We start from the raw sequence: 27,862 nt of genomic DNA on the forward strand, positions 1-27,862 counted from the left end.
ATTATCCTGCCTGTGTGTAGCCGACTAGACTAGTATAGTACATGATGCACCATGAATTGTAGAGAAATAGACAATACTAGTAGAACAATTATGACACGGTCGGCGCTTCATATGGAGGTACCTGGATGGTCAGCTGACAAACAACATGACAAGTCACATGAGTAAACCAAACAAACCACGAATTCAATCGAAGAGGAGGTATATTCAGTAAAACTATTAGTAATTAGTGAGTATTTATTTATTTTTAATTATATTTATGAACTATTGATTGTCTTTAGATAACTACCGGCTAGATATACCACCGGCATTCATTCAATAAAGTATATATAGTTATACTGCAGCATTAGACCTACTTACTTAGTTAGACGGATTAGACTAGTCTAGGCCTACAGTAGTAGTAGTAGTAGTAGTACTTAACTAGTAGATAGAGGTTCACACCCAACTACCGTCCCTACCACCATTAGTACTAGCTAGTTCCGATGTCTATGGGGCAGCTGCAGTAAGTGCAGTCCTATCCCTCTTGCCAAGAGGGATAGGACAAGAGTCTTGGACTAGACTAGTAAGTATGACAATTATAACCACACTTATTTCAGTAATAATTAATTGCAAACATTTTTATATATATTATCATTTTCATGTTGATATATATTATGTATATATCAAGTTAAATACAAATGTTGTTTTATTGGATTCTAATTTAGAATGGTTAAAATGCTTCGGTGCATTGTGGTGTTAACTGCTTTGGTTGTTAGTGCACATGGTCTGGACAACGGTCTTGCACTTACGCCACCTATGGGTTGGATGTCATGGGAACGATTCAGATGTAATATAGACTGCAAAAACCAACCAAATGACTGCATAGGGTAAGAGCAACCCACCTTTCCTCATGGAACTTTTTATCTCTGCTTACTTCCTGCTTCCTATCCAGTCATGCAGCCACGTTGCCCACTCCTAATATCTCATGATCTCTTCCCATCTGCAGCTACCCTCCATCTCCATATCTCCTTTGGCCTTTGGAGCCCTTCTCCACATCTGCAGCCCCCTCTCCACATTTGCAACCACATCCCCACATCTGCAGCCCCTCCCCAAATCTGCAGCCCTCCCACTTATCTGTAGCTACCCTCGCATCTGCATCCCCTCTCCACCTCCATACTGTATCTCCTCTGCAGCTCCTCTCCACATCTTCAGCTCTTCCCCTATCTGCATCCCCTCTCCACCTCCATATCTCCTCTACAGCTCCTCTCCACATCTGCAGCCCCTCTTCACATCTGCAGCCCCTCTTCACATCTGCAGCCCCTTCACCTATCTGCATCTCCTCTCCACCTCCACATTTTCATTGCCTCCTCTCTCAAAATATGCAGCCCCTCTTCTCCACTGTCCAATAACATGTTCTGCTTTATTAATTCAGTGAGAAGCTATTTATGGATATGGCTGATAGAATGGTTGAAGATGGCTTTAAAGACGCTGGCTACGAGTATGTCAACATTGATGACTGTTGGGATTTAAAAGAACGAGATAGTGCTGGAAAATTACAAGCAGATCCTGACCGCTTTCCATCAGGAATCAAGAAGCTGGCAGACTATGTAAGCAAACAAGAGTATTATAATTAAGATATAACTAATATATTTGCAATAAGCTCACATTTTATCAATTTAGTTAAACCTTATAATTGCCAAATGTATGCCTCTACAGTAGTTCAAAGTCCAATTTATTCGCCCTTTCAAGTGTGTGCAGAGCATACAAAATAGCAATAGTTTGGTTTTATGGCAATTCAAAAATGTTCATAAGATATAACAATGAAAGGCAATATACCAATTGTTTTCTGACTATATTGTTCACGTTCAACTACAATTACTATTATTCTGCTTCGCTTATAGCAGACAAAACTATTTATAATAACAGTACTATATTGTTTTCAAAATTAATCTACCATGGAAACTGAAATGGTCACAAAAATATTGATTAATCACGATAGATTAACAGTATTTGTGAAACAAAAAACAGATTGGCCACAGCTGTATAGGAATAACCTGTATGTTAAAAAAAAATCCATTTTCTATTCAATTTGAATAAAAACGCATCATGGCTGTTTGCTCAGTACAATGGTTTTTATCATGGCAAAATATGATTACATTTTTTTTATGAAAACATGTACTGTATTGTCCTCCTGAAAAAAAACCCTGTAATATAAAACAGTCACATTGACTGGAATTCAGTGGGTTTCTGGTTAAATTTAACTGTTTTTTTTATCTTCTTATAGGGAAATAATTTTTTTCTATGGAAGTGAATAACTTAATTAAAACTGCAAAATGGGCTAATAAAATTTGATTTTATAAATCTTTATTTTTCATGATTTTGTGGGAGAACATCTTTAAATGAGAACATTACATACTTATTCGTTCTTATATATTCGTTTTTCGAATTCGTTTATATGTTCAAGGTACATTCAAGAGGGCTTAAACTTGGTATTTACAATGATTTTGGCACCAAAACATGTGGTGGCTACCCTGGTAGTTTAGGCCATCTTGAAGTCGATGCTAAAACATTTGCTGAATGGGGTGTGGACATGCTTAAGATGGATGGATGCTATGCTGATGTTAAGACAATGCCACAAGGTAATGCATTCATATAATACTGTCATGTTTAAGGCCACACCAATAGCCTACTATTAAGGCCACACCCATAGCCTAGGATTAAGGCAACACCCATAGCTTACTATTACGGCCACACCCATAGCCTACTATTAAGGCCACACTGTATCCTAGGTAAGGCCATAGCCTAGGTAAGCCCATGGCCTATGATTAAGGTCACACCCATAGCCTAGGATTAAGGCCACGGCTATAGCCTACTATTAAGGCCACATCTATACAATTTGTCAACATTACCATCTTAAATGTGTCTTATTTCTTGATTTATCCAATATGCAAGACTTGAGAAAGTACCATTTGACTGGATTATCCAAGTGCAAAATAAAGTCCTCATCATATTATTAAGCTTTACTTTGAATAAACGTAAACATGACTGATGCTGTGTAATACAGTTGTTTTTTTCCCCTAGGCTACTCTAACATGACCAAGGCTTTGAATGCAACAGGCAGACCAATCCTATTCTCATGTAGTTGGCCTGACTATGAACGAGCCAGTAAAATACAGGTAGTTAAATTGGGTTAAATTACAGCACTAAATGTTAAAATTTGAAGTTTTTTATGTTTTTAAAAATGATTCTATATTTCTATAACATATATTCCTTAACAATGACAGGATGAGAAATAAAAAATACTTATAAACTTTTGTGATACTTTGTTTTCGGTGATAAAGATTGAACCAGGAATTGAAACCAGGATCCTGAAATTGATAGGCAAACATGTTAACCACCACGCTACTGTCACTACATATAATTTAAGCGTAAATATAAATTTGATTTTATTCGCAGCCTGATTACAAACTAATTGCAAAGAACTGCAATATCTGGAGGAACTACATTGACATCCAGGATTCATGGGATAGCGTTCTGAAAATAATAGATTACTACGCCCAAGAACAAGACACCCTAGCTGCTGTGTCAGCACCTGGAAGCTTCAATGACCCTGACATGGTATGTTCCAACACTCTTAAGCCCTGTTTACATTATCAAACTTTATGTGACAAAAAAGTGTGGTGTGCCCAAATATGGTAGTGATATGGCCACATATGGTAGTGATATGACATCATCATGTCCATATATGGGCACATCACTTTTTTTTGTTACATAAAGTTTGATAGTGTAGACAGAGCTTTAAAAATGGTTAAAATATCTATTAGGATTATCGTACTTGTTGAGAATATTTTTACAGTATAATCAAATAATACAAAATGATCCATTAATTCAACCTATGACATTAAAAAAATGATTGATTAAAAAATGTTGACCAATGTTTTATCTGCACTGTGAGTATTGGTCTAACCTTTTTAAGGGTTCATTTACAACAAAACTGGAAGTTCAAAGACTTCATTAACTTCATTCTGCTGGATTTTAGGGTAAACAAAGGTCCTAGTGCTTCCAGGTGCTTAAAAATGTTATAAACACCGATTACAATTCTCATAATTCTTGTCTTTTAGTTGATAATTGGAGATTTTTCATTAAGTGTGGAACAAGCTAAAGCCCAGATGGCGATGTGGTCTATATTAGCTGCCCCAATGCTCATGTCAAACGACCTTCGAACTATCTCTCCTGAATTCCGAGAGATTCTTCTAAATAAGGAAGTGATTAAAATCAATCAAGATCCCTCGGGAAAAATGGGAAAGCGAGTTATGCAGGTAACATACTTATTTTTATTATGAATTGTTTCTAGTTTGAATATATTTAAATCTTTGGATTCAGAGTTCAGATTTTTGCCGCAATAGAGTAGTTAAAGCGCACTCTACAGGCAAGTATTGCTTTGCGCAATATTCAAGTCTACCGTGTTGCAAAAAGCTGTAATCATTGAAATGGGAGAAAATAATGCATGGTATGTGATATGAAATCAACCAATCAAATGATAGATTTAGGTGTGTTATAGTCATCATCTGATGAAAGTACTTGAGGTAGTGAGCAAATGATAAAAACAAGTTTTATTAACAATGTTCTGTGTTTAATAAGCATGTGTTTAAAGAACACAGTGCATTATGCCAAAAATATTATATCGTCTATGGCAGTCTGCCAAATTTATCATGAAACCGACTCCACTGAAGTGAAGGCTACTAGACTGGTCTACTAGACTTTTGTGGGCTACCCTTTGTGAACCATTGAGGCTATTCCACTGACGACCGCACTCTGCAAATGTTTGAAAATGTTTAACAGTTGTCCAGCGCTGTGAGCTTGCACTGGATGGAGTATTTCTCCTTCAATTTTATAAATTTCTAATGCGTATGAAATTTTTAAAACAGCTGTATTCACCACTGTTTTTATTGTGGCGCAGATATTATTATTATTCTTTATTGACAACTAGGGATAACAGTGTCCAACATATACTGTACATGCATGCTCACTATGGGATTGTCTGCATTTCTTTACTACTTAACCATTAACAGTTATTTTTCTGTTGTTGTATTGTATTACTCACCTTTAACATAACCTATTACCATAATTCACTATTGACTGGTGTTGGATTTTTGGACTATTCTTGTGGTTTTCTACTTTATTTTCAACATTTCTTGCCTTTACAATAATATGTTAGTTCCTGCTCCAGTGATTTCTTATTTAAGTAAACACTGAGTAATCTTTTGATAGTACTCTAGAATCACTGAAATCAAGCCAAAGTTCTTTTTTATTGCCTATTGTCTATTAGCATAAAAGTTCCAATGTAAGTAGATATTCTTAACATAAACATGGCTTTATTTCCTTTAAAACAGATTTAATTATATCAGAAATTATTTCCTTATGTTGTTAAAGTTAAGATTTAAGCTCTGACTACAATGTTAAAAAAGTGTGATGTGCCCAAATATGATTTTTGTTTGTCACAAGAAGTTTGATAGTTTAGACGGAGCTTAATGGAAGTTTCATCACAGATTATGATTTAGATTTTTAAACTAATGCATCCATGCGCACTGTGATCATAGCCTTTGTTTAAAATGTGTGAGAAGAACACTTTACTAACCTTTAATAGCGCTATATATAACTATATTTTTTAGGAACCGTTTTGGTATTTGGCATAGTCCTCTATTGTCTGTAAATAAAGCAAAACAGATCACATATGCTTTCAAGATATATATCAATAAAATAATTATTAAGTACATACATTAAATGATTTCTGTAAACAAAGTTGTTAGGACCAAACAAAGTGTCCCCTTAATAGGGGTATCACCTGAATAAGGGGTGTCCCCTGAATAAGGGGTGGCCTGATGTTAAAACCTATATTGCACCTCCCAGGAAAGGGTTCCCTTAATATGGGTGTGTCCCCTGAACAAGGAGTGGCCTGATGTTAAAACATATATTGCCCCTCCCAGGAAAGTGTTCCCTTAACATGGGTGTGTCCTCAGAATAGGGATGTCCCAGATGAGGAAGAGTCTGCAGTGATTTGAAATATGTTGAAAAAATTCAGTTGAATATAGCTGCATTTAAACAGGACGCATTCAAGACATTTATTGTTATTTTAACCCTGACTTTCAAATCCAATCAACCTATTTTAAAATTTGCAATTTTTAACTTATTCAATACTTGGTGTTGGGCTTCACTATTTTATATCATTTATTTATTCAATTAAAGAAAATAATTTTGTTTTTTTCGTATATATCCAATGTGATATTGTTATCATTTATTTAAAAACTCCATTTCGCCTCACTCCACAGACCCAATCACACATGGAGGTTTGGACTCGGGAACTATCATCAAACGCTTTGGCCGCTGTGATATTTAGCCGCAGCCAGAGCGCTCCGGCCATTTTTGAAACGACCTTAGAGAATCTGAAGTTTCCGACGACATCAAAGGGTTATAGTGTATTTGATGTTACTGATAATAAACCTTTGGGGAATTACGCTTTAAATGAAACATTGTCTTTTATAGTCAACCCTAGTGGTGCTGTCATGTTTAAGGCCACGCCCATAGCCTAGGATTAAGGCAACACCCATAACCTAGGATTAAGGCCACACCCATAGCCTAGGATTATAATCATATACGTCAGTACTTCTCGATTCTCTATTATCTTTTATAATACACCCTAGTGGAACTGTCATGTTTAAGGCCACGCCCATAGCCTAGGATTTTAATCATTATACAAGTTCAGGGCAAATAATCTTTTAATTTTAAAAGGTGCTTGTTGAGAGCCCAAAACTCATAATTATTTATGCAAAGAAACAAACAAAACACATATTTAACTTTTAATTTATCAATATTGATTTAATTTCTATTTCATTTACTTTAATTTTATGTTTTATTAGCTATTTTTATGACAAAGAATTGGTATTACTTTGGACAATTTTCAGTTAATTAATTTGTTTTGCAGTTCAGTGTTCTATTTCATTAGAATACATGTTTGTTATAGTTTGTTTGAGCCATTCGTATGACAACGAATCGGTAATATATATTGGACAATCTTGACAGTCAATTTCAGTTGTAAAGTATTTAATTATTACGTTTTTGATTTAGTTTTTATTCAAACATTTATGATTCAATATTTACATATATTTATGATCTTATTTTACTCGTAATTAACATGATAGATAGATTGAATGAATTGAAGTTATTGCCTTTTAAGTGATTTGCACATTGTATGATTTCTCAACAATTTATTTTGAAATGAAGGAAGTGAAAGTCTAATTATTACAAAACTTGACTGAAACATTTTATTTGTTTGGTTCTAAGAATCAAGAGCGTGAAGTAGACATATATCTAGTAATAATAATAATTTGAGAAAAAAAACCGATTTTTATCAGTACTACATCTTCATATAATGAAGTATAATTTAAATCAACTTGCTGGTATAATAGTATATGTTTATGAAAAGTTTTCTTATTTTGCTTACTTAAGGCAGACCTTACTTAAATTTCATTCCGTCGAATCTTCTATTGTTAAAATCTCTCGGCAATAAACTGAATATTGTATACGTTTTACTATTGTTTTTGTAACGTATTGGTCACGGAATACCGGACTTTAAAAAAACAGGGACAATGGGTGGGGATAACAATAACCCCATGCGATTAATGTACTCAGTTGATCATGTTTTATTACAGTATTTACAAACTGTTCAGACGGGAGTCCATCTGTGGCAGTATACTAATATTATTAATGCTACTCCGAATGCGTTTGAACGATTCCCTTCCATTTTTCCCACTCGAAATTGTCCTCGATTTTTCCATTTTCAGAGTGGTAATGTTGAAGTGTGGTCACGTGAACTCGGTTTTTTAGACGAGTATGCCTTAGCGTTTCTGAATCGTGGTACCGAAGGAACACCTCTGAACTTTACTGTACAACTTAAAGATCTTGGCTTACGGCCTGGAATATATTTCCTTATAGAAATCTTTGAGGATAAAGATATTGCTGATTTTGACACGGATAGTTACTTCAGTACGATCATTACTCCAAATGGGGTGTCATTTATCCATGCATATCCGAGCCAATTTTACAACTCAGTTTGATAAAATTATATGCACATCCCTTAAGCTCTGTCTACACTATCAAACTAGTTCGTCAAAAAAAGTGTGATGTGCCCAAATATGGTAGTGATATTCCCATGGTAGTGATGACATCATCATGTCCATATATGGGCACATCACATATTATTTGTCACATCAAGTTTGATAGTGTAGACAAGGCTTAATCGAAATAATTTCAAACCTTGGTTAAGACAAATATATATAAAGCTTGGTTCCCACTGTGACGCAACGCAATGACGTAGTTACACAACGTAGGTGAGTTGACCAATGAAAAGCAACAGTTTGAAAAATCCATCCCTGATGATTGGTAAAATCACATGCGTTCCACTTACGTGCTTGCGTTGCGTTCTAGTGGGAACCCAGCTTAAAATCCGACTCTAAATCGTCTGTGACGCTACCAGTTAGATTATCACTATAGTATACAATGTATTGGTTCATAATACATATGAGAAGAAGGTCTGATAAAACTACTAAATACAATTTTTCAAATATATAAATATATAGAATTGGAGATAGATTTTTATTCTAGTTGTACTTTCTATTACTAGTGTTTAGTTTCTTTCCATTTATGTATTATTTGCATGATACGAGACTAGTTTTAAAACGCATGTGATTGCATGAATCTCATTTCATTGTTGCTAAAGCTCTGACTACATTATCAAACTAGTATGACAAAAAAATGTGTGACGTTTCCAAATATGGTAGTGATATGACGTCATCGTTTCCATATATGGGCACATCACATCTTTTGTCACATAAAGTTTAATAGTGTAGACCAATACAATCTAACAAGATTAGACAGAGCTTTAGGCTTGGTTACCACTACGACGCAACGCAAGGACGTAAACGCAACACATATGACTTGACCAATCACTACAGCGATATTTCAGATGATCAAATTACGTTGATTATTGCGTTGCGTCCAATTGCTGCAATCCGGACCTAAAACCTCTAACAATTTTCTTTATACTAATAAAAATAACAAAACTTTGTGAAGAAAATGTATTGTATTTCTTTGTCGGGTTTTGCTTAAAATTTTTTTTAGCATGTTTGTTATTAATTTACGCAAAATGAAGTTGTTTTATTGTTTTGACTAACTACAATGTCTAAAACTTAAATGACGTCATCGTAAAGAACACAATCCCAGCCTAGCATGAACATATTCCATTTCAATTACCATTCCAACTGCCTTTTGGTCTATGTACCGAATATCGAATGTATTCTTTTCGTCTCCAAATTGACACATTATTGATTAACTATTTCATTATCTATTTCATTATTCCATTATCATCCATTTCACTAGGAAACCGGTATAGAGGTTTGGTCGAAAAGCACTGCCGACAATAAGCTAGCCATAGTGTTTCTGAGCAGACGAACTGACGGAATCCCAACTAATTATTCGATCATTCTGCAAGACGCCGGAGCAACATCCGACGGCACCTATGAATTCGTTGATCTTTTTACGTGGAAAAGCTTAGGAAAGTTCGGCAAACGTGACACAATGGAAGTAGCGATCAACCCGAACGGTGTTCGGATGTTGCTCGGAACACCAGCTAAAACAGCAGCCTGAGATATTGCCATATAAGAATATTACTGTTTTGTTATCGATGGATCATCAGTACCGTCCGGGTAGCAACTATTTATCAGATGTTTATGGGATACAGAGCCTGGGCACTTGCACTAAAGCCTTGTCTACATTATCAAACTTTATGTGAATGTGATGTGCCCATAATTATATGGATATGATGATGTCATACCACTACCATATTTAGGAATATCACTACCATATTTGGGCACATCACTCTTTTTTTTGTGATAGATTGATAGTGTAGACAGAGCTTAAACTTAAATAAATATTTTGCGATACTGCGTGATTGACGCTCATAGACCAGCAGGAGAAACCCCATTCTCATTGACCGACGGGCAATACTTTTTAAAGGACACCCCTATTAAGGGCCGGGGACCAGGAGAAGTTTAGGCCCTTTAATAAAGTTTCAAAATCCATGTCTACAATATCAAACTTTATGTGACAAAAAAATGTGATGTGCCCATACCACTACCATATTTGGGAATATCACTACCATATTTGGACACATTCTCATTGAACGACGTATGTTTTAAGGGACACTCCTATTAAGGGGACCAGGGGAAGTTTAGGTCATTAAGGTTCTTAAATATTGTACATTGATTGATTAGTATGGTGTAGAATAGAGTGATCGTGGTCGTACTCTACAACTTTCCAAAGTAGTCATAAAAATTGGACATTACACATTTTTACGCTGGCATTTTTATAACGCAAATATGGACGTATTTTTAGTAGAGTTGGGTGAGAAGGAGGAGGAGGGTCTTTAAATATGACGAGTAGGCTTATAGAAATATGTTCTATTCTTTTTTTCTTTTGATATTTTTATATAACTTATAGCTGCAGACAAAATCTGATTTGGGGATTTTTTTTATGATTTAGGCCTATGCTTTTAAAGTATAAATTCTAATAAAAGATACTATAATTATTATATTGTTTTACCTCGTATTTGACATTTACAATGTGCAATTATATGTACTGGTATAGTAACAGGGTATAAATTGGGACATTTTTTCTCGTTCCATTATTACACATCGTCCTCCTGCTAGACTCGTATTTCATTTCATTAATTTATTTGACCAAAAAATAGCAATAAAAACAGGCCACTATGATGTATGAGTCAGTAATTCCTTTATACAATAAAAAAAAAAATATATCAATTTTGGTAATTTGAAAAACAATATTTACAATAAAATCCAATTACAGTATGTACAAATTTAAGATTTCAGGATAAAAATATAACATTTAAAAACAATACTTTTGTTTGAACCATCATCCATTCCGGTTTTTTTTATTTTAAAAACGATTGTTTTATGATAGGATGGTGATGTAGAGGTGTGGACAAAATCTCTTGACCTCTGGGAAGAACATGCAGTTACTTATCTCAACCGAGGGGATTCGAACCAAAGGGTCTCTCTCCAGCTCAAGAACATCGGCTTCGACTATATCCTAGGCTATGAAGTTCGGGATATATTGAATCATATTGAGATAGGGCACCGGGAGCGAGAAGGGAATTTCACCGTCACTGTCCCGGCTAAGGGGGCTTACATGATATATGCGTACCCCAGTGAATAGAGTGGCTTTTAAAAAAAAAATATTAAGATTTTAGATTTATAACACATAATTAATGGGAGTTGCCAAGTTCCGAGGCCTATGTTTTAGAATCTATTCAACTATTAACTCCTCTCAACACTAACGTCTTCTTCAAGTGGTTTTAAATCCGACTAAGATTGAGATTTTGTTGAGGCAAGGCAATCTAACAAGATGATGCTGAGAAATCAAAGGTTTTATATGTGGCTGCGACACGATCAGTTCCACGCCCTTTAATGGACAGCGCGTGCCTCGGAGAATAATGTACATATTACTCGGGTATTTGTCGCAGGCAGACATAAGATCAAAGGACTGTTACGAGTTCCTATCTTTGCAAGGCAAGCTCAGTGTCCTGATGTTAGATTGCCTTGGCTGAGGGTAATACTGGCTCTTAGCCATGGAGATTTAGTTTAGTGTTTCCTGCCACTGTTGTTTGTGTGGGTGTGTGTTCACTCTTCCCTGGTGTTTTATCAGATATTTATATGGCAATAATGAATAAGAATAAGCTGCAATAAATAGAAAATAGATAGACATTCTACTTTGCCGTATTACCATAGTATATATATATATATATTAGTTATTGGTATTTAGTTGAATTGTGTTTATTTTACATTAATGTAATTTGATCATGAAAGCGATATATAAATAAAAAAATAAATTTGAAATAATATTGAATCGTACTCACAGAATCTTGGTCATGTAGGCCTACCATTATCTGTTACCGTATCTCGAATCACTGACTAAACTTCTTGTTAATAAACCGTTTACTAAAAAGTAAAGATCGGAATGTTTTTTTTGTTGTCGTCAAAAAAAAGGTGCGATCTTAATAAATTTTAAAAGGTGCACATGCACTAATTTGAAAGCGAAAAAAAAATTGGACTGACCCCGACGTGATTTGAACACGCAACCTTCTGATCTGGAGTCAGACGCGCTACCGTTGCGCCACGGAGTCAGATATTTCAATATCATACGGTAGACTTGTTTGACCTAGCCATTTGTGTGAGTCGTATTTGTCACAATTCAATAAAATGCGCGATTTTAAAAATCAGTTTAGTCGGCACTATGTTGATTATAAAAGGTACACTGATTTGAAATAGATCCTTTCTGGTCATCCGGTATAACAATAAATAAATAAAAAGTAGACTGACCCCGACGTGATTTGAACACGCAACCTTCTGATCTGGAGTCAGATGCGCTACCGTTGCGCCACGGAGTCAGATGTTGATGATATACAGTAGACTTGTTCATTTGCCTTTAGTTTATATAAAGTTATTTATTTATTTCTATGGCTATTGAATTCTGTTCACAGAAATTTGGAGTGTACGCGAAAAAAAAAATCGAAATCGATTTTATAGAAGTGGACACATTTGACAAAACGACGTAGTGTAGGCCTACCTTATAAGTCCTAGCCTATAGGTTGACGTACATTTGTATTAATTTTATTTGTCACAATTCAATAAAAAGTTCGCTCTTTTTTAATCAGTTTAGTCGGCAATATATTGGTTGTAAGAGGTGCATGGATTTGAAAGCGATCAATTCTGGTCACCCGGTATAACAAAATAATATAAAAAAACGGCTGACCCCGACGTGATTTGAACACGCAACCTTCTGATCTGGAGTCAGACGCGCTACTGTTGCGGCACGGAGTCAGATATCAGTTCCATATAGTAGACTTGTTAATGTACCTTAATAGAAATTTAATAATTATTTATTTCTAGGTCGTTGAAATAATGGTCACAAACATTTGCGGCGTACGCGAAAAAATCGGGATCGATTTTATAGAACTGGACAACCAAAAAACGACGTTTTTTCTTAATATTTATTTGTCAATCAAAAAAATGCGATCGGGATAACAACAAATAATTGAATGATTTGAAAGCGATCCCTCCTGGTCATTCAAGGTAAAAAAAAAATAAACTGACCCCGACGTGATTTGAACACGCAACCTTCTGATCTGGAGTCAGACGCGCTACCGTTGCGCCACGGAGTCAGATGTTAGTACCGTACAGTATACTTGTTCATTTGCCTTTAGTTTATATAAAGTTATTTTCTTAAAGTTTATTTCTATGACTATTGACATTTGGGGCGTACGCGAAAAAAAATCGGAATCTATTTTATAGAAATGGACACACTTGACAAAACAACGTAGTGTAGGCCTACTTTACCTAAGACCTAGCCTATATATTGACGTAATTTTATTTGTCACAATTCAATAAAAAGTTCGCTCTTTTTAATCAGTTTAGTCGGCAATATATTGGTTTTACAATTCTGTTCACCCAGTATAACAAAATATAAATAAAAAATGGACTGACCCCGACGTGATTTGAACACGCAACCTTCTGATCTGGAGTCAGACGCGCTACCGTTGCGCCACGGAGTCAGATGTAAGTGCTATACAGTAAACCTGTTCATTTGCTTGTAGTTGATAGAAAGTTAATAATTATCTATTGTTACCCGCATAATAGTCAACAATGCCAACGTTGTCTATGCTTTATAATAGGGAGCTTCATTAATAGGAATTATGACTTATGACGTCATGTGGAGGTACCGTACTAGTTGGTTTTTAAATGTTTGTCAAGTCAGCTGACACACTTTCGCAAATCTATAGCTCATTGAATTCTGTTCACATATATTTTGGTTGTACGCGAAAAATTTGAATCGATTTTATAGAACTGGACGATGACTTGAGAAATAACGTGTCTATAATTTATTTCGGCTTTGACTCTATCTCGTCGCGAATCGAACGCATCTGAATTACCAATGTACTTTGCAGTAGATGTATGTAGCAACCATTACTAGTAAAGATTGGTTCCCACTATTGGACGCAACGCGAGGACGTAACGCAACCTTTGACCAATCACAAGCGATGGATTACTCAAATAGTCGCTTGTCATTGGTCCAATCGCTTGCGTTACGTCTCTAGTGGGAACAAAGCTTTATACAGTAGTAACCATTTTTTATAATTCAAGAACATTTCATAACTAGCTTAAGTTGTATTCAACTGTGTGAATTTTTACTTTTCTTAATCCTTGGTTCCCACTAGAGACGCAACACAAGGACGTAACGCAACGTAAGTGAATTGACCAATCACAAGCGATGGATTATTCGAACTGTCGCTTGTCATTGGTCAACTCGCTTGCGTTTACGTTCTTGCGTTATTAGTGGGAACCAAGCCTAAATGAATGCGATTTTGTAGGTTGGTCTTGTGGAAATATGGGATAGACACCTGATGTACGACTCTCACGCCGTGATGTATCTTAATCGAGGAAGTGTGCCGCAGAATGTCACCATCAAACTGGAGAACATCGGCTTCGAGTATGGTCTAGGCTATGAATTGCGGGAAATATTGAATCACGTCGAACTTGGCCACTACGACCGAACCGACAACTTCTCCGCCGTGGTACCTGTCTCAGGGGCATATATGATTTATGCATATCCCAGTGAATAACACTGATGATATGCAACAACTAAAGCTCTGTCGACACTATCAAACGTTGTGACAAAAAAAAAACGTGATGTGCACATAAATGAACATGATGATGTTATCACTACCATATTTGGGCACATCACACTTTTTTGTCTAACTAGTTTGATAGTGTAGACAGAGCTTTAGATTTAATTACACAACCGATAAACAAAATATAAGAATTCTTTCTAATTTAATTTAGTAATGTGACTATTAACAATTAAGACTATGATACAAATATCCTCCGTAAATTAAGCAATCTATATCAAATATAATAATAAATTAAAAGCTAGAGATACTATGTTCAATAGAACATGAACCCAGTCAGATGAATCTTATGACCTTTGAACCTAAGCTTTAAACACGTCATTTATTATTGACCAAGTTTGATTGAAATCAGATTTGCATTTCCAGACTATAGTAATTTGGATTTTGACGTAATTAGTCCTAACATTTTTTTATTTTTTTTATATTACCAGCTTCTTAACTTTTTCCTGTTGTTGAAATGAATACATAGGCGATTGAATAATTATATAGTAATAAACTATTTATAAAATGTTTCCTTATTTATTTATTAAATCTTTGATTTCAGGGTTCATCGAATGTTACAGTTCATCGAATTCCCGTACTTTATATTCCAAATCATGCAGTATAATAAGTAAATAAAACACCCAAAACAATAATTAAATAATTATTATATATATATATATATATAATAATGCTTTACAATTATTCATATATTTACTACATACTACAAAACATAGACAAACAATGTACATTGGATTTTGTAGTTAAAACACTTGGCCTACAACAAACATTTTAATGTTTTGCATTTCCTGTTCATTTATGAGGTAAATGTAATCCCATAATCTTATCCTATTCTTGTATCTTTGTTTGGAATAGTTCCGTCAGATTATGCTTGTGCACAAAAAAAAACACAACAAAATGAACCGACATACTGTTTTTAATTGAAAGAAATACAGTATTATTATGAGCTAAATGTGGCACAAAACTGACATTACCAGAAACAAGTTTCACTTTAAATATAAGTATAGAACTGTACAGGTCTAGTATAAAGATCTGTCTACACTATCAAACTTTATGTGACAACAAATGTGATGTGCCCATATATGTACATGATGATGTCATATCACTACCATATTTGAGTATATCACTATCATATTTGGGCACATGACACATTTTTTGTCAGACTAGTTTGATAGTGTAGACAGAGCTTAAGAGTCAACTTCTGTATTTAACACACAAAAAGAACTCCAACTACGTCTTTTAGAGCGGTTTGCTGGCTTGGTACAGCAAATCAATGGAAGTGAATCGATAATATGCAGCAAGGGGAAGGAATATAATATTGATGATTACAATAGTGTTTCCGAACGTTAAGTCATTTGTAGCAGTAGAATACTTTTCATTATCCGGAGAAACGAGTAAAAGTATGAACCACTGAGTTGCGTTTGTAATCATCAAATAAATTAAAGAACGACGAATGATCGCGTTACCTCCTTCATCTACACCTCTAGATCTCCGAGATTTTAGGATGAGCATTGTTTGCAGAGTTGATTGTACCAAGTTTATAACGGTCAATACAATTAGACCCGTCTGTATCACTATGCTATAGTTAATTTCCGATGTATCGACGTCAACTAGTGTTTCTGTAAGGTTATGGAAATCTGCGATTAAATTACCGGTTGCCGATATACCGTCACAGCAGCTCAACACAAATACACCGATTAAGCAAATCAGAAGAAGTATTTCGCTTCTGTTTAGCGACTTGTACAATTTCAGTCGGTTCTTATCTAGGTACTTTTTAGCAAGTATTATTGCAATGATCATTGTAGATTTGTAAATGATGAGACTGAATATTAGGATGATACTGACGCTATCGTGCTGGTGGAGAGTATAAAACTCTGTCATGCTTATCACAAATATAGACATTAGTAGAAGCACCACAAATATCATTAATACTTTCCATGAACAGCGTCTGTTTGTAGATGGTATGCTAAAATCCATGCTATCGTCGGTACTTATCTGTTGTGTTCTGTTGGTTAGTGATCGACACTGTCTGCTTACGCAATCCTCTGTGTCACTTACACTTCCAATGTTTTCACTTCTGTCATCGTTCGAATGCAAACTTGTCCAGTAGTGAAGAAGAATACTCACAGCTAAAATATTGTACTCTTGTGAAAACGGTTGGAAAACACTTAGGAACTTCTGTATAGGAATTTGTACCAGCAGTGCATTCACACTATAGCACCAGACGACCTCATCATAGCTATTTGACGTAATGTTTGCTGGCTGTAAGTGAATCAAGGGCCAAGTCAGCTCCTGATATTCGACTTTTATTCCGAGTACAAGAATGCTTTCCTTTGCGATATTTTCCATCCAACTGAGAACATTCGCAGACATGGTTAAGATGAACACATATTGGAAAAAAGAGCAGTTCTTGAAGGAGGCACCTCTGAAACTTCGGAAGAACGCCACCTGAGCGATTGTAAAAAACACTTTAAAACAGTTGTATGCTACAAAGACAGATTCGCGATACTTCTCTTTTCGTCTGCTTAGTAACGGAACACACTTTCCAATAACTACAATGTTTGTCAAGGCTAGCACAATGTTGCAAATACCAAAGATATAAACACCGACAAGATGTTCAGAGTAGTTTTGAGAGTGAATGTTTCCCGGAGAAGAGCCCTCCAAAAGGAGTGGTTGACGTTCATCATTAGGAAGCAACTGAGGACATCTGATAAGGTCTAACCTTTTCCATGATTTTTTTCTTCGAAGAATTAATATGAGTACCGTAACGGAAACTGTATCAAAAATAATACAACTCCAATCTAACGTGTCCCCGTGTACAGGATGACGTCCGCTACCGTAGAACGCAAACAGAAAAGCAATATAAAATGACGTTATAAGGAAAAATACAATCATGGACAATACACGACCGTCTTCGACATAACTTTGCCGTGTTTTCACTAAGATGTCTCTGTCTTGATTCTCCAAAGCTGACATGTACTCACCAGTTGTCATACTCATAGCGTCTGTTGTTGTTGCTGCTGCTGCTCTGTCAACTGAATACATGTCTTGTAGCTCTAGTTGTTCCTCACCAGACCAGTCGTTGTCTGTTGCTGGTCCATTCTCAGAAAACCAATTAGAAGATTCTAGTTCTCTTCCCAAACCACACACAAATTCAACTATGTTTCCATTTTCCGTTTCCCTTCCATTAGTAAATGAAGACATATTTGTTTCTATGTCTACACTATACGAAAACTTATTTCCTCATGTACAAAACGATTCAACGAACGAATTCATTGTACATGACTTGCATATATAAGAGTGAAATACAATCCGTCTCGGTAATATCTTGGTAATTTCCTTGTGTTATTCTTAGCCTCATTGGCTGTACAGTAATCCCAACATTCATGAAGTGTATTGTGTACTTCTTCCTGGTTGTCGGTACTCACATAGACTTTCCCCAAGTAGTTATATTGTCTTTTTCATAATATTATTCGTATTACACCAGCAGCAGTTCATCATGTTTGATTTTTTGTCGATTCCAGCTCAATAAGTATACGTATGACACGCCATATGTGCCAACAAATGCACCACCAAAATCTTGGCCAAACTACTCAAAATATATGCTATGAGTGCTTGATTTAAAACAAGCACAAACAGTAAAACTTATATCGACCATCACCGAATTATTACTTGTTTCACGTCTTATTATTATTTAATTACACGAAGATACTTTTCTATTTGCACATTGTTATGGCATTCTCAAGATATATATTTATATATTTTTAAACCAAACCATTATTAATATTCGCTAATAATTGGATGCAATCATGGAATAAGCGAGTTTTCCGCGTAATAATTAACTACATAGTAAAAAGTGCCAATTTCTTCTAATTATGTAGATTTTTACTTTTGATTGAACTAACATAAAGTACTTCAAATACCTTTAGTACGTGGCGCTTCATCGACAGTCTGTCGACTTCTTCAAGTGTTTGGATTGGTCTGTAATGTATGACGCTGTAATAATATGACAATAGTAGATTTTGGTTTCACTTCCTATAACATTCATGATTAAGTTTGATTTTATTTATGCTATCGCATTTATTCGCTATTAGTTTATTGTAATTGACTTTTACACTTCTATAATTTCTCTTAAACATTTAAAATTAACAAATTATTATGATTAATGTCAATAAATAAATAAATGATTATAATTATGTATCAATTATGTACAATAATGGTATATACATGATATTATTGAATGAAATTGAATAAAAGTGGTGCATGCCACAAAAAGAAAAAAAAATATTGTAATCGACTATCGCAAGTCATCTAGATACCATTATGTGTGTATTAAGTAGGCTGTCACTAGGTTCATATGTAGTGCATTGGGTATAGTTTTAGATTATGAATACACTTACATTATACAAACCTAAGTAGGGTAAATGCAACACCTTTCGTTTACTCTTAGTGTAAAATAAATTAACTCCATTAGAAAAAAAAATCAATTCAATGGAAATGATCTAAATGACGTCACAAATTAATTGTAAATTTATTCGTCAAAATATCTTAACAAATCAAGAAATACTAACATTTCATTTATATATACCGACAAATTCTGTCACATCGACTAATAAATTGATTACAAAAGATAATAATGCTTTCTAATTTAATTTAGCAATGTGACTATTAACAATTAAGACTATGATACAATTAGTCATGGGGTTCTCCGTGATTATTCCGAGAGCTGGCTTAACTAAAACAATCTACCAAATATCATAATGAATAAAAACTAGAGATACTCAATAGAAGCCAGTCAGATGAATCTTATGACCTTTGAACCTAAGCTTTAAACACTCCATTTATCATTGACCAAGTTTGATTGAAATCAAATTTGTAAGACTAACCTACTATCCATAATTATGTAAAATACAAATTTACATAATTACGTTATTATTACATTAATATTACATATTACGTAAGAGCTACACAAACACATAGTACAAGTCGTAAAACCTCTTCACCACGAGATCACGTGTACAATGACCATCAGTAGCCTACCTTTAGTTATACCAGTAATAAACATCTAACATAAACAATAAAACATTTATTAGTGTAATACAGTAGTAGGATTTTTATTTTACATTAGTTACATTTTTTGTAATTGTATATAGTAGTTTGATTTAGTATAGTTTTAGTATACTTTGTCATTTTAAAAGGACCCTAATATATCAGCTGTCATGCAGATCCTAAATAAAATAAAATTTTTGTTAAACCTAACATTTTAACAACTTCATCTATTTACTCTGGAGTACTACTTCAAAAGCTTGTAGCTTTGGTAAAGCAAACCTACACTAATAAATCGAATGTATGCAGCAAGCGGGTAAACAAAAATGTTAATAACAAAAATAGACTTTCCAAAAATGACATCATTTTGGTCAGATGAGTAAATTTCAGAACCTGGAGAAAAGTATGCATTGCCCAACCAGTGAGCTGCATTAGCTATCATTAAATAAATCAAACAACGACGAATGATAACTTTAGAATGATCGTCCATGCTCCTAGCCCTTCGAGATTTCAGGATGAGTATTGTCTGGCGACTTAGTTGAACTATATTAACAACTGCCATTACAAACAGACCGATCCCTCTAGTTAGATTGTAATCAACTTCCGATGTATCCATGTGGGTAAATGTCTCTGTAAGAATCTGGACATCTATTATTACATTACTGGTTGCAGCTATACCATCACAGCAACTTATCACAAATATGCCGATTAGACAGAAGAGAAGTAGTCGTTCGCTTCTGTTTAGCGACTTGCATAGTTTAATTGGAGTTTTATTATAGTGCTTTTTGCCAACTTCTGTTGCTATAAGCATGGAGAATTTGTAAATTAACAAACCAAATATTTCTATTGTACTGACACTATGACTATGTGGGCTTAGATTAAACAACTCTGACATACCTATCGTTGCTACGCATAGTAATATTATTCCTATGATTACAACACAGTGAATACATTTAATATTGCCTCTTGTCAATTCCGTGGACTGTCCATGGTCTATGTATTCGGTGTTAATAGCGGTTATGTATTGTGTTCTATTACGTAATTGTGACCAGCTAACGCGATCTCTTTGAACTTCTACTATGTCTCTAGCGTTTTCGTTTATAGGCCTACTATCTAGTATGTTTCCACTCCTGTCGTTCGAATGCAAATTCGTCCAGTAGTGTAGCAGAATGCTTACAGCCAAAATGTTATACTCTTTGGAAAACGATTGACAAATTCTCAACACCGTCTGCATCGGAGAAGAATCTACCATTAACTGACTGTAACACCAAGCAACAACATCTTTGCTATCTGTTGTATTTGCTAGCTGTACATTTATCAATGGCCAAGTCATTTCATGGTATTCATCTTTTATTTCCTCTGCCATACTTGACATCAAACAAAGAATATTCGCAGATATTGTTAAAGTGAACGCATATTGGAACAAAGAAGAGTTTCTGAAGGAGGCACTTTTGAAACATTGGAAGAATGCTATCTGGATACAGGTGAAAAACACTTGTAAACAGTTGGATATTATATAAATAACTTCTTGATATTTATCTATGTCTCTAGTTACAGATTCGCACATTCCAATCAATGTAATGTATATAAGTGATTGAAAAATGTTGCAAATACCAAACAAATAAACACCCGCAATAGGTTCAGAAGAAGTTTCGCTGCTTATATCTTGTGCGGGATGCTGACCTGACAAGAGCAGTGGTCTACGTTCATCATTACAGAACAAATGTCCTTCAGGATTTCGGATAATTTCTACCTTTTTTCGCAGAATATATATCATCATTGTCATTGAAATAGAGTAATTAGTAATACTAATCCAATCCAAAATGTGCCTATGTTCAGCATATTGTCCGTTGCTATAAAGAGCAAACAGAAAAGCAATGTAAAATGAAACAATGCAGAAAAATACAATCAACGATGAAACCTGACCATCTTCAACAAAACTGATATCACTTGTGATGGTAGTTACTTCATAATTTCTTTCCAAATCAGTTAAAATGTTTCCATTTTCTGTTGCAGTTCCATTTGGAGATTGGTCTTCCCTTCTGTCTTCTGCTGTTCCATCGGAAGAAGACGACACATTTTCCAGGTCAGACCAGCAATCAGTTAAACTGTTTCCATTTTCTGTTGCAGTTCCATTTGGAGATTGGTTTTCAATTCTGTCTTTTGCTGTTCCATTGGAAGAAGACGACATATTTTCCAGGTCAGGCCAGCAATCAGTTAAAATGTTTCCATTTTCTGTTGCAGTTCCATTTGGAGATTGGTTTTCAATTCTGTCTTTTGCTGTTCCATTGGAAGAAGACGACACATTTTCCAGGTCAGTCAAGCAATCAGTCAAAATGTTTCCATTTTCTGTTGCAGTTCCATTTGGAGATTGGTTTTCACTTCTGTCTTTTGCTGTTCCATTGGAAGAAGACGACATATTTTCCAGGTCAGGCCAGCAATCAGTTAAAATGTTTCCATTTTCTGTTGAAGTTCCATTTGGAGGTTGGTCTTTCCTTCTGTCTTCTGCTGTTCCATCGGAAGAAGACGACATATTTTCCAGGTCAGGCCAGCAATCAGTTAAAATGTTTCCATTTTCTGTTGAAGTTCCATTTGGAGGTTGGTCTTTCCTTCTGTCTTCTGCTGTTCCATTGGTAGAAGAAAACATATTTTCCAGGTCAGACCAGAATTCAGTTCAGGTTGAAATAAAATCCGTCTCGGTATGTAATATCTCGATAATGTTCTTGTGTTATTCTTAGTCTCATTGGCTGTACAGTAAAATCAATCATAAATTCATGCATTGTTTCTTCCTCATTGATTTACAGTTGACCACATTTCAATGTTATTTCAATCATTAAGTATTATTTCCTATTTCTTCCTATCGGTACTCACATAGACTTTCCCCAAGTTTTTCTTTTATTTTCAAGACCCGTCATTATCTGTTGAGTGTCCATTCCCAAGAGACATGTTAGATTATCGCTTCTTTTCCACATTAGACAGGTGTTCACTTATATTTCCATTTTATGTTGCCTTTCCATTTCCAAGTAAAGACATTATTATTCTTAGCTTCTTCTTCTTCTCAATCTACCCCATACAACTGACACTGCAATTATTTCCTGTAGTTTGAAACTAGTACAGTATTGTACATTATTTGTATAGAATACAATCCGTCCCAATATTATGTGTTTTTAATGTATACAGTGTAGGTATGCCCCGGAGAATAGGTATACTAAGGTTATTTCCCAATTTCGTCATTAGATCTATCATTGATTGATTGAATTTTACGGTTGATTGAAATATCGTAGTTTTCGTTTCCAATCATACAATAGGCTTACAGTTATTTTGTGTACTCTAAAAAGTTGAAAAACATAATAAGACGTCTACTTTAAATAGCATTAGGGTTAAAAGATCATTCGAAAATTCTACTGCTGTATAAACAAATAACCATTTCTATAAGGCATGAACAATGAATGTTCAAAAACAACGTATAACAATGTAGGCTACGTGCCTTTAGATATAATGCTGGTGTGTCTATATGGTTAACCAAATGTATCATATTGGATAAAGGTATAGAATTCTGTCATACCTATAATAAATACAGATGGTAGTAAAATAAATACTGCCAATGTTATATCATATTGACAGCAGTTATAGTTAGTATTGCTTGCTGTGCGTTCTTCTGCCATAGCGGTGCTCGTGCGAACTGTTCTGCAGCGCCTTCCAACGTGATTTCTGTTTTCGTAGTTGGTGGTTGTAGTTCCGTACGTAGGCCTACTTTCTACCATCCTTGTGCGTGTTGCTTTACTGTCGTTGGGATGCAAACTCATCCAAAAGTGCAGCAGAATACTCGCACCCATAAAATTATACGCTTTCAAAAATGGTTGAAGACTGCTCAAGAATGTACGTAGAGGAGTTTGAATCGTTGCACAGTAAGACCTTATCGTTCATATTTGACATATTATTTGGTGGCCAATCCAGTACCTGATATTCCGCTGGTATTCCACTTACAGCATAACTTTCTTTTCCGACACTATCTATCCAGCTGATAATATTCGAAGACCTCGTAAAGATGAGTGCATATTGGAGAAAAGTACAGTTTTTGAAAGAGGTGCCTTTGAAACATCTGAAGAACGCCATTGTGAAAAACACTTCTCGATATTTATCTATATCTCTAGATAGTAAAGGGACACACATTCCAGTAAGTACAATATGCGTCACTGATAGAATGATGTTCAAGGTACCAAATATATAAACGCCGACAAGAGGTTCAGAGACGTTTTCGGACTTAATCTCCTCTGGTGGCGGACAATCTTCTAAGAGGAGTGGTTGACGTTCATCACTAGGTAGCGACTGGTTATTCCGATAGCTGGCTTAACTAAAACAACCTACCAACTAGAGGGTACTCCGAGAGTACAAACCTCCGCCTACTGTAAAATTCTCCTACATAAAATGTCGTCGGAAAATATATATATTTTTTTTTTTACATTTTTTTTTATTAGTTCTAAGTGTAGGCCTAAATAGGCTAAATGCAAACTACAAAGTTGTGGATGAGAGTTTGGTGTAATGGTTATGTATCCAGCCTCTCATAGTTGAGATCGCTGGTTCAAGTCACGCTGAGTTTTTTTTTTATTTCTTTTTTTTTGTGGACCTTGATCTTTGACCCTGACCCTTCAAAATTTAACCACAATTATATGATGAGTCATTGATCATTGTGGCTAGGTTTGGTGAGAATCGGATAAAAACTGTGGTCTTTAGCAGTAAAATAGTTTTTTGTTAGTTGTGACCTTGACCTATGACCTATGACCTTCAAAATCGAACTCGTCCGAGCTTTTGGGGCATAGATCATTGTGGCCAAATTTGGTGAGAATCGGATAAAAACTGTGGCCTCCAGGCTGTTCACAGACAGACACACAAACATACAGGGGTGAAAATATAACCTCCTTGGCGGAGGTAAATATCATAATAAATAAAAACTAGTCAGATGAATCTTATGACCTTTGAAGCTAAGCTTTAAACACTCCATTTATTATTGACCAAGTTTGATTGAAATCAAATTTCCATTTGTAAGACTAACCTACTATCCATAGTTATGTAAAATACAAATTTACATAATTACGTTATTATTACATTAATATTAAATCACGAGCTACACAAACACATAGTACAAGTCGTAAAACCTCTTCACCACGAGATCACGTGACCATCAGTAGCCTACATTTAGTTATACCAGGGAGTTGAACTCCTTGGTTATACAATTCCAATGTTTTGGCATTCCTTTTTAATTGAGTATAACATTTATTAGTGTAATACAGTAGTAGGCTTTTTATTTTACATTTTTTTAAATGGTATATAGTAGTTTGATTTAGTATAGTTTTAGTATACTTTGTCAAAAAGGACCCTAATATATCAGCTGTCATGCAGATCGTAAATAAAGTTAATTTTTGTTTAAAACTTCATCTATTCACTCTGTAGTACTACTTCAAAAGCTTGTAGCTTTGGTAAAGCAAACCTACACTAATAAATCGAATGTATGCAGCAAGCGGGTAAAGAAATATGTTAATAACGAAAATAGACTTTCCAAAAACTACATCATTTTGGTCAGATGAATAAATTTCAGAACCTGGAGAAAAGTATGCATTGCCCAACCAGTGAGCGACATTAGCTATCATTAAAAAAATTAAACAACGACGAATGATAACTTTAGAATGATCGTCCATGCTCCTAGCCCTTCGAGATTTCAGGATGAGTATTGTCTGGCGGCTTACTTGAACTATGTTAACAACTGACATTACAAACAGACCGATCCCTCTAGTTAGATTGTAATTAACTTCCGATGTATCCATTTCAAATGTCTCTGTAAGATTCTGGACATCTATTATTACATTACTAGTTGCAGCTATACCATCACAGCAACTTATCACAAATATGCCGATTAGACAGAAGAGAAGTAGTCGTTCGCTTCTATTTAGCGACTTGCATAGTTTTATTGGAGTTTTATTATAGTGCTTTTTGCCAATTTCTGTTGCTATAAGCATGGTGAATTTGTAAATTAACAAACCAAATATTTCTATTGTACTGACACTATGACTATGTGGGCTTAGATTAAATAACTCTGACATACCTATCGTTGCTACGCATAGTAATATTATTCCTATAATCGCAACACGGTGAAGACATTTAATATTGCCTCTTGTCAATTCCGTGGACTGTCATGGTCTATGTTTTCAGTGTTAATAGCGGTTATGTATTGTGTTCTATTACGTAATTGTGACCAGCTAACGCGATCTCTTTGAACTTCTACTATGTCTCTAGCGTTTTCGTTTATAGGCCTACTACCTAGTATGTTTCCACTCCTGTCGTTCGAATGCAAATTCGTCCAGTAGTGTAGCAGAATGCTTACAGCCAAAATGTTATACTCTTTGGAAAACGATTGACAAATTCTCAACACCGTCTGCATCGGAGAAGAATCTACTATTAACTGACTGTAACACCAAGCAACAACATCTTTGCTATCTGTTGTATTTGCTGGCTGTACATTTATCAATGGCCAAGTCATTTCATGGTATTCGTCTTTTAATTCCTCTGCCATACTTGACATCAAACAAAGAATATTCGCAGACATTGTTAAAGTGAACGCATATTGGAACAAAGAAGAGTTTCTGAAGGAGGCACTTTTGAAACATCGGAAGAATGCTATCTGGATACAGGTGAAAAACACTTGGAAACAGTTGGATATTATATAAATAACTTCTTGATATTTATCTATGTCTCTAGTTACAGATTCGCACATTCCAATCAATGTAATGTATATAAGTGATTGAAAAATGTTGCAAATACCAAACAAATAAACACCCGCAATAGGTTCAGAAGAAGTTTCGCTGCTTATATCTTGTGCGGGATGCTGACCTGACAAGAGCAGTGGTCTACGTTCATCATTACAGAACACATGTCCTTCAGGATTTCGGATAATTTCTACCTTTTTTCGCAGAATATATATCATCATTGTCATTGCAATAGAGTAATTAGTAATACTAATCCAATCCAAAATGTGCCTATGTACAGCATATCGTCCGTTACTATAAAGAGCAAACAGAAAAGCAATGTAAAATGAAATAATGCAGAAAAATACAATCAACGATGAAACCTGACCATCTTCAACAAAACTGATATCACTTGTGATGGTAGTTACTTCATAATTTCTTTCCAAATCAGTTAAAATGTTTCCATTTTCTGTTGCAGTTCCATTTGGAGATTGGTCTTCCCTTCTGTCTTCTGCTGTTCCATCGGAAGAAGACGACACATTTTCCAGGTCAGGCCAGCAATCAGTTAAACTGTTTCCATTTTCTGTTGCAGTTCCATTTGGAGATTGGTTTTCAATTCTGTCTTTTGCTGTTCCATTGGAAGAAGACGACATATTTTCCAGGTCAGGCCAGCAATCAGTTAAAATGTTTCCATTTTCTGTTGCAGTTCCATTTGGAGACTGTTTTTCACTTCTGTCTTTTGCTGTTCCATTGGTAGAAGACAACATATTTTCTAGGTCAGACCAGAATTCAGTTCAGAGTGAAATAAATATCTGTCTCGGTAATATCTCTATAATTTTCTAGTGTTATTCTGCGGCCTCATTGGCTGTACAGTAATCCCAAAATTCATGCAGTGTTTCTTCCTCATTGATTTACAATATTAGTATTTCCTATTTCTTTCTATCGGTACTCACATAGACTTTCCCCATTTTTTTTTCGATTCCAGCTCAATAAGTATATTGTACCTATGACACGCAATGTATACAAAACAACCTATGACACGCCATATTAAGGCAAATCACCGTCTCTAATACCCAAAATATGCTATGTGTGCTTGATTTAAAACAGGCCTAAACAGTGACACTTGTTTTCTCTTAATTAAAGCCTCTATTTTTTATAATAGAGAATTAAATACTGTTCATAGAAACAGAATAACACAATCTATATAAGGTATACTTGAATTTCTATTTGCACATTGTTGTCATTCCATTGTCAAGATACATTATTTGTATCTTTTTAAATC

At 35.0% G+C, this 27,862-nt stretch overlaps 2 protein-coding genes and 5 non-coding genes across 12 annotated transcripts; 1 reads left to right on the forward strand and 6 right to left on the reverse strand.

The window, feature by feature from the left end:
• The first annotated feature begins 146 nt into the window (after positions 1 to 146).
• Positions 147 to 14,783, forward strand: LOC144843850 (alpha-N-acetylgalactosaminidase-like). 5 transcript variants are annotated; one of them, XM_078700819.1, is made up of 8 exons: positions 147 to 226; positions 702 to 863; positions 1,409 to 1,583; positions 2,441 to 2,615; positions 3,058 to 3,152; positions 3,433 to 3,594; positions 4,098 to 4,295; positions 14,477 to 14,783. In XM_078700819.1, the coding sequence occupies exons 2-8, from the start codon at positions 703 to 705 to the stop codon at positions 14,726 to 14,728; spliced, it is 1,218 nt and encodes a 405-aa protein (XP_078556945.1). In that variant the 5' UTR covers positions 147 to 226; position 702; the 3' UTR covers positions 14,729 to 14,783. The 5 variants fall into 5 exon arrangements, with proteins under 5 accessions (XP_078556945.1, XP_078556944.1, XP_078556942.1 ...); XM_078700818.1 differs by lacking the exon at positions 14,477 to 14,783 and adding an exon at positions 11,011 to 11,918; XM_078700816.1 differs by lacking the exon at positions 14,477 to 14,783 and adding an exon at positions 9,412 to 11,148.
• Positions 12,161 to 12,232, reverse strand: Trnaw-cca (transfer RNA tryptophan (anticodon CCA)). Its single transcript has one exon. It is a non-coding gene; the product is annotated as a tRNA-Trp (tRNA).
• Trnaw-cca (transfer RNA tryptophan (anticodon CCA)) lies at positions 12,425 to 12,496 on the reverse strand. Its single transcript has one exon. It is a non-coding gene; the product is annotated as a tRNA-Trp (tRNA).
• On the reverse strand, positions 12,858 to 12,929 carry Trnaw-cca (transfer RNA tryptophan (anticodon CCA)). The gene has a single exon. It is a non-coding gene; the product is annotated as a tRNA-Trp (tRNA).
• Positions 13,199 to 13,270, reverse strand: Trnaw-cca (transfer RNA tryptophan (anticodon CCA)). The gene has a single exon. It is a non-coding gene; the product is annotated as a tRNA-Trp (tRNA).
• Positions 13,589 to 13,660, reverse strand: Trnaw-cca (transfer RNA tryptophan (anticodon CCA)). The gene has a single exon. It is a non-coding gene; the product is annotated as a tRNA-Trp (tRNA).
• A 4,509-nt stretch (positions 14,784 to 19,292) lies between the features above and the next one.
• LOC144843678 (uncharacterized) lies at positions 19,293 to 27,244 on the reverse strand. 2 transcript variants are annotated; one of them, XR_013612279.1, is made up of 3 exons: positions 27,211 to 27,244; positions 24,976 to 27,057; positions 19,293 to 19,758 (listed from the first exon to the last, which is right to left on the reverse strand). XR_013612279.1 is itself a non-coding variant. In XM_078700566.1 (2 exons), the coding sequence occupies exons 1-2, from the start codon at positions 27,231 to 27,233 to the stop codon at positions 26,013 to 26,015; spliced, it is 1,068 nt and encodes a 355-aa protein (XP_078556692.1). In that variant the 5' UTR covers positions 27,234 to 27,244; the 3' UTR covers positions 24,485 to 26,012. The 2 variants fall into 2 exon arrangements, 1 of the variants encoding a protein (XP_078556692.1); XM_078700566.1 differs by lacking the exon at positions 19,293 to 19,758 and having other exon boundaries at positions 24,485 to 27,057.
• Positions 27,245 to 27,862: the final 618 nt, after the last annotated feature.

The sequence above is a fragment of the Antedon bifida genome, chromosome 5, assembly GCF_963402885.1.
Source record: "Antedon bifida chromosome 5, ecAntBifi1.1, whole genome shotgun sequence".
Lineage (NCBI taxonomy): Eukaryota > Metazoa > Echinodermata > Crinoidea > Comatulida > Antedonidae > Antedon > Antedon bifida.